This window comes from Charadrius vociferus, unplaced genomic scaffold, assembly GCF_000708025.1.
Source record: "Charadrius vociferus isolate BGI_N301 unplaced genomic scaffold, ASM70802v2 scaffold436, whole genome shotgun sequence".
Taxonomy (NCBI): Eukaryota; Metazoa; Chordata; class Aves; order Charadriiformes; family Charadriidae; genus Charadrius; species Charadrius vociferus.
Window position 1 is genome coordinate 6,757,882 of NW_009649187.1, and position 6,804 is coordinate 6,764,685.

The 6,804-nt window shown below is 41.3% G+C and overlaps 1 protein-coding gene across 1 annotated transcript in view; it reads right to left on the minus strand.

The window, feature by feature from the left end:
* Positions 1–2,270: 2,270 nt before the first annotated feature.
* Positions 2,271–6,804, minus strand: part of CAMK2G (calcium/calmodulin-dependent protein kinase II gamma) — a 123,255-nt gene continuing 118,721 nt past the window's right edge. The window contains exons 22-23 of the mRNA XM_009888839.1: positions 5,763–6,008; positions 2,271–3,171 (exon numbers count right to left, since the gene is read on the minus strand). Of these exons, the coding sequence (XP_009887141.1) occupies positions 5,776–6,008 (233 nt within the window). The 3' untranslated portion in view covers positions 2,271–3,171; positions 5,763–5,775. The remainder of the gene's footprint in view (positions 3,172–5,762; positions 6,009–6,804) is intronic.

The window sequence follows — 6,804 nt, forward strand, 5'->3', positions numbered from 1 at the left end:
TGTGCCTCTGTAGGAGCATCCCATCTAGGACACAAAATACGCTAGCTCAAGAACGTTAAGAGCTGCCACCCAACTTGAGTTCAGCACGTTCACATCAGGCAAACCTAAGGCAAGGCAGCTTCTCTTACACAGAGTCAGAAATATTGGTGAGGAAAACAAGAAAGGAAGTAGCCGCATTGGCTTGCCAAGAGTTCGGCTATCAGGAACAGAAGCCACGTTCCCCTATTATCCCATAGTCTGTCAGGGAAATGGCATAAAGTTCATTTTAACAGGTTCTGTTGCCCCTTTTGTTTTTCTTAATGCTAGTATTTTTTCATTTTTCCTTTTTAAACATGACTTTTCAAAATCACATGATTTACTGACACAAAAAAACCCCACTGCATATTGATTCTTATCCCAGAAGTGCCAATTCCACATTGTCCCACGGTTTAAGAGAAAAAGGTGACACTCAAAGTGTTGCACTGTTTAAATGTTATTTTATTAAATATCTTCAGTTCAAGGTTTCATTGTAACAAAGCTATGAAGGTTCTACCAACATTCAGACCAAACAAACAAACACTAGCTAACTTTAATTATTTCTATATCATGCAAAAATTCTGCATCAAATGCCTTCCATTTCCTGTTTAAAATGTGATATTTATAATATATATTATATAGATGCTTATATTAGCCCCATAAGAGAACATTAAGAATGCTAAAGGTGTACAGCTGTGTTTGATAATGGCCATACCAAGCTAAGGTTCTCATTAAATTAAAAGGAAACAAAACAAACTAAAAACCCCAAAAGAGAGTTTGTCTCCAAGACTGTGCAAAACCAAAAAACCCAACAGTTCTGTTGTTTTTAAATTTTCTCTGAAAGATGCAGATACTTAATACAGAGGGTTTTCTTTTTAATTATTAATAATCATCAGGTAAAGAGACAAGGGAGATCAGACCTAAAGAAGGCATGCATAATGTTTTGTATTGATCTTTTTTAAATGGCATAATTGTAATCTCTTGTTTGCTCTCTCTTTGTGGTTTTAAAAAAAAATCTGAATAAAATATCAAGGCTTTTTGCTTTTCCACTTCACTCACTGGCTTAGTGCTGTCTTAAAAAATATTTCAAAATAATAAAAATCTAGTGTTTGCCCCCCATGGGTTCAATCCCCACACTCCTCCCTGGGGTGGTGGGAGAGGAAGAAAAAGCTCAGACAAACCGGGGAAGTGTGGATGGTCTTTCCCTTCATCACAGGTTAAGCTGATCTGATCCTGGTGTGGGATAGGACCTCTCTAACAAAGGGAGCAGAGAGCTATCTGTTGCAAAGCGACAGCTCCAGTTTGTGCAACGGCTTTTATTTTCTGCATTCTGTTAAACAAGGATTAAAATTCCAAATTGGCTTTCTTCTCTTCCATAGTCTGTAAAAAGGTTGCCTCACACTCAGTGTGCTGTCAATGCAATCACTTTAACTCCCTTGAAAGATCCAAAAAATGATTAGGGGTAGACAGAAATTCAGGTAAAAGCCCATCCCAAATTCTGCAAGTGATGCCTTCCCTTGGTCAAGACAAATCCAATCGGGTCTGCCGGAAAGGCCATTTTCTTCCTGGGGCTAGGCTTCCTCCTTGGTAAGGTCAACAAAACACTTCCACATTCCCCACCCAATGAATAAAGGAAATAGACTCCTTCTGCAGCAAAGAAAAGAAAAGAAGATGAATTGGCCCAAAGGACAAACATCAGATCACATGTGCTAATTCCCTTTCCCCTCTGCTTCATGAGGTATCCTCTAACACCCAGAGGCAACACAGGGAGGTGGCCTGGAGTCCTTCAGGCTATGGTTTTTGAGGTTCTGATCTGATAGTTTTCTCTGTTACAACATCACTGTAAAAAATAGAAAAATTACCCAAATAAACACTAGGAAACATGACACTTATAAACATCAGATGGGTTAGTGGTGGGGCGAAGCACCTGGCTGGGGCTGCTGGCTCCCACTGCTATTTTACTCGGAGACCAAACAAATCAAACAGGAGGCCAGGTAACCCCTTTAATTCTATGGGTGCATATATTTCAGTATAAAAAACACACGCTATTTATGCCTCATATAGGAGTGTATGTGCAAGTCTTCATGAAGAACATAACACTAAGTTTTTTGTCTGCTTCCTAAGGAACACGTGTTCTGCAGCACTGTGGATCCCAACTATGCTACTAGAAAGGAAAAAAAAATAGAAAATCCCATACATGTACCCTCTTCCTCTAAAATCTCTGCTCTTAATGCAATGCTTTTTTTGTTTTGTTAAATTAAATAATCTGGCTCCAAACCTCCATGTTTGGCCAGGTAGTGCCTGTTTCTAAAACCAGTATCTCTGAAGAGCAAGCTTCTATTTAAGTTATATTCACTTAAACCCATTTTTTTAATCCCTACTTCCGCCTTTAGTTTTAAATCAACATCCCATTTTGGTTTTTTTCTTTAAAAAAAAAAAAAAGTCTGTTTTGGGATCCAGCAGCCGAGCAACCAGCTTTCCATAGCGTTCTTGCTGTGCAGAAATTGCAGAAGAAACTCAGGCTGAAGTCAGTCTGCTGGGCAAGAGGAAGAGAAGCGTCTCCTCTCGCGTGAACCCCAGTCTTCACACTGGCTCCTCTGGGGTCTCCTCGCCACCTCTCACCAGTTGAAGTCGCAGCACAGCCTGAATGCGATGTTAACTTCCACCATGGCTTTGTGGAGCACAGTTCAGCCATCCGCTGCTCAAGCCGCCTCCTTTTTTGCTCTCCCTCTCTCTTTCTCTCTCCTTCACTTTTGCTTTCCCCCCTCACTTCATTTCTGAAAGATGTTCCAGCTGCTGCCATTTTCTTAGCCCTGGGGGAGGGGGCATGTTGGATAATCTGTCATTTATTTAGCATTATTCCTGTTTTTTATTATTTTATACAAACAATATGTCTTTTTTTTTTTTTTTTTTTTAAGATTTAAAAACACCTTCGTACAGCAGAAACAGACACGATGGATCCATGGAAAACAACAGAAAGGCAGCGCCCGGAGCATCAGATGCATGCAGGGTTTCGTGCATTTGGCTGCTGCCTGTTTGTAATTTGTATTTTTTTTTTTTAACGTCAAAACAGACATGACCGTTGCTGTCACTCAGGCACTCCAGAGCTGCTTGCTAAGAAGATATTGCCCTCCAGCTGAGTATCTCCACAAGTTGCTGCAGTCAGGAAGAGGTAGTGTCCACCCAGAAAGGAGAGGGGAGAAGGGGATGGAAGATGGAAGGAAATAAAGCCAAACGTTAGCTGTACACAATTAATAAAACACGTTTTCTACAGGCTAATTATTTGGTTCAGGCAGAAACCCTCCCTAACACAACACAGACTGGGACTTGTGAGGAGAGCCCTGAAGACAAGAGGAGGCACACACTTTCCCTTCCAGGTGGCTGAGTGTGCCAGTGACAATGAACCACTCACTAAAATGAATTACTTGCTTGATTGGAGCAGACCTGGGCCCACTGTCCAACAGTGACACATCCCAGAAGCTGAAGAAGTTTCCCAAGAGGTGATCTTAAGAGACAGTACCTGTCTCACTTCCAATTGGTTTTTGCCTTGAACTGAAAGATTATTTTTTTTTTATGTCTTCAGTAATTTTGTCTCTGAATGTTCTTAATATTTAAAGAAGCGTATGAGCTTTTCTGCAGTTTTCCAAAGATGTAGCCCTAATGACTGCTTTTAGCAAAGGCTCCTCCTGGCTAATCTTCTTGTGTCAAATTAGTGGATTTATTTTGAACAGTTTTAAGTTTGGGGTTTTTTTTCATGTTTGTTTTCATGTTTGTTTCATGTTCGTGTCCTGCCATGAAAGTGTAGCCAAAATCTTCTACCATTTCTTAGTTTGCAAATCTTTGTCGCAAACTCTCTTATTAGTCTCTTCCATTCTCGGTTCCTATTCTCTCCTTACACAGAAGTCCTCTGATCAACCTCAAACTTCTTTTACAGCTGCAGTTTTCTTTTAAGATGACTTACCCAAAACTGAACTCTGCCTTCCAGGTGAGAACAAACCACTGATTTCTATTTAAGCATTCTTATTCATCTCATTCCTTCATCATCCTTACCCTTCACTGCACATAGGCCAACGCTGCTGCAAAATGATTCAATGTGTTCAGATGGGGGCTGCCCACACTGACCCCACTCGTAATTGCATGTGGTTGCACCTCCTTCAGAACCCAGAAATGCACGCAAATATTTCAGCTTCAATTTAGTTTATAGGGTTTTTTAAAATATTTTTTTTAACCAACATTTTGTGGTTTGGAAATGGCTTCTGCTCTGCAGTTTTCAGAAACCCTCCAGCACATACTTTTGGAGGAGGTGCAACATTTCAGCAGCCGAGTCAAGGAAACACACCTCTTCCGTAGCAGTTAAGACTCTCCATTCCTAAGCTTCCTCAGAACTCTTAGGTATAGCCACTGAGCCATACCGATCTTTAATTTAATAACTTCTTCCGCATCTTTTTTGGACTAAAGTCAGGAGAGAAGTCTCCCTCAGCATCTCTGTGATGAAAACTGCTGCAAATAAGTTATTTTTTGTTTCCCTCCAAAGGCTTTATCCTTCTCACTGCCTTACCCCCTGGAAATTCAGCTGATTGTCCAGCATTCTGGAAAGCTTCCCTGCTTCTGGTGCCCCCAGCTGGTTCTTGCTTTTCAAATTCCATCTGTGACCTCTGCAGTTTGCTTTCGATAGTTCACATTCCTTTCCATTGCCTTCAGTAAGGTTGAATCCCTCACAACACATAAGAAAAACTGCTCTTGGCTTAGTCCCAAGTAGTACACAAGACTAGGACTGAAGTAGTAACTATACTTGAGTGGTTCATCCTCAAATGACCACATCAGAAAAAGCTTGTCTCCCAGGTGTACATTTTTTTTCACATTTGTTCTTAAGTAGAAAATCTTTAGTAAAAAGGACCTATGATTAGGAAACTTAGATCTTTAAAATGAAGGTGACATATACTTCAGGATAAAACAAAAGGAGGCAGAAAGATTTTGTACATCTAACTAAAAGAAATCAGCAAGGCAATAAACAAGAATGGCTAAATGCTGCAGAAGTAAACGGATCTGCTGTTCTTCAGGAGCAAGCAACAATAGTTTCTTCATGTCAAATTTTATAATCAAAGTTTCCTCCAATGCTGAATTGTGTCAAGCTAACTGGGGGATATTTAAAATCCTCCAATACTATTATTTGTTTAGATTTTTTTTCCTCTGAGTTTTCTCAACATTGTACACTAAATAGCTTGTGCTAATCAGAAAATTGGTAGTAAAATTTATATGAATAAATCTTTACCTTTATGGCACAGAAATTGCTCTGTATGGATTTTACAATATCCTGTCTAGAATAGGACATTCTCATCAAAAAAAGTTCTCTGAAGTCACCAGCATGTAGAGGTAGATCCCTGACAGCTGGGAAACAGCAAACCTGTGCACAGCATGAGATACTCTTCCTCTCTGCTCCGGATTAGCACTCTGTCCGAGCACAGAGAGGAATACCTGGGAGGAAGCGCTGCTGCTACAAGGGTAGCTGTGCTCAGGAACAATTGTCTGGCACATAGCTTCAGTTTGTCAGGAGTGGCAGATAATCCTACTGAGTCCAGAGGATGGGGCTTAGAGAAAAGAATGCCGACTGATCAGCAGAAGTTTTTAGCCTACAGACAACTAAAAATGATTCTCTCACAGCCAGATAAACACCCTTGAATACTGAATTCCCACATACAGCAGCCTTAGCTGGGTGTATGATACACTCCTTCCCTGACAGTCCATACCCGTATTTGATCCTCACTGGAGAGGTGCTGCAGGAGCTCCAGAGCAGTGGTAGTGGACATTCAGCCACTTGCCATCTCGGCGGTGCCAGACGCGGGTCTCTTCAGACTGCGTGGTGCGGGGCCGGCCTTGGCCATCGATGTACTGTGTCAAGCGGATGTACGCGATGCAGGCAGCGTCTTCACCGATGACATGGACGTGGGGGTTCAGGATGGTGGTGTGTATTGGCTTGCTGTTCTTCGACAGTACTGGCAGAACATGCAAAACGATCAGCTTCATTTTACTACAAAGAAGGAACAACCCCCCACATCCTCCAGCCTCTTCTGTATGCTACTCACCTTCCACTGGATTCTGGGATACAATAAAAATTGCTCCTGCAATTTTCCAGGCACAATCCAAGCAATTCCTTCCCCTATCACCTGCTCTTCTCCTTAGGAACTGTGCACTTATTATTGCCTAGAATCCCCTGGCTCCTTTGCTCCCATTTCTTCTGCAAAGCATACTTGCCACTCTTTCAACATCAGTGCTGCTGTTTCTTCAGTTATAGGAAAAGATCTTTTAATTACAGAATACTGTTCCAAAGGAGTCAATAATCAAGAGATCTTTAAGCTAGGCCTGCTTAGAAGCATAAAAATCACTCCAGAACAGGCTTTTGAGAGACGGTCTCTGGATCCTTAGAGCACTAGGAATTGCCTATACTAAAGACCTTGACCTAACCGCCAAAATAAAACAAATTGAACACCTCAGGAGTTAAACTTCAATTATCTCATCCTGGGGAGACATCCAGGAAGGGAGGCAAATCCACTAGTATAAATCATAACATTTCTTCCAACTCTTTTTCCTGCTCCAGGCTGAGACAAGGTGACCCTTGTATCCACGTAATGGGTTCATTAGGTGTCAGAGATCTGAAACCATCCAGGAAAAACTCAAAGTGAAAGCGTGACTGATTGGTGCATGACTATCTATGTCTGACCATTCAGTATGTCTATCCCGAACATACTTGTTTTTCTATGAGAAAATGCTCATTTTTTCCATTTCCCTATC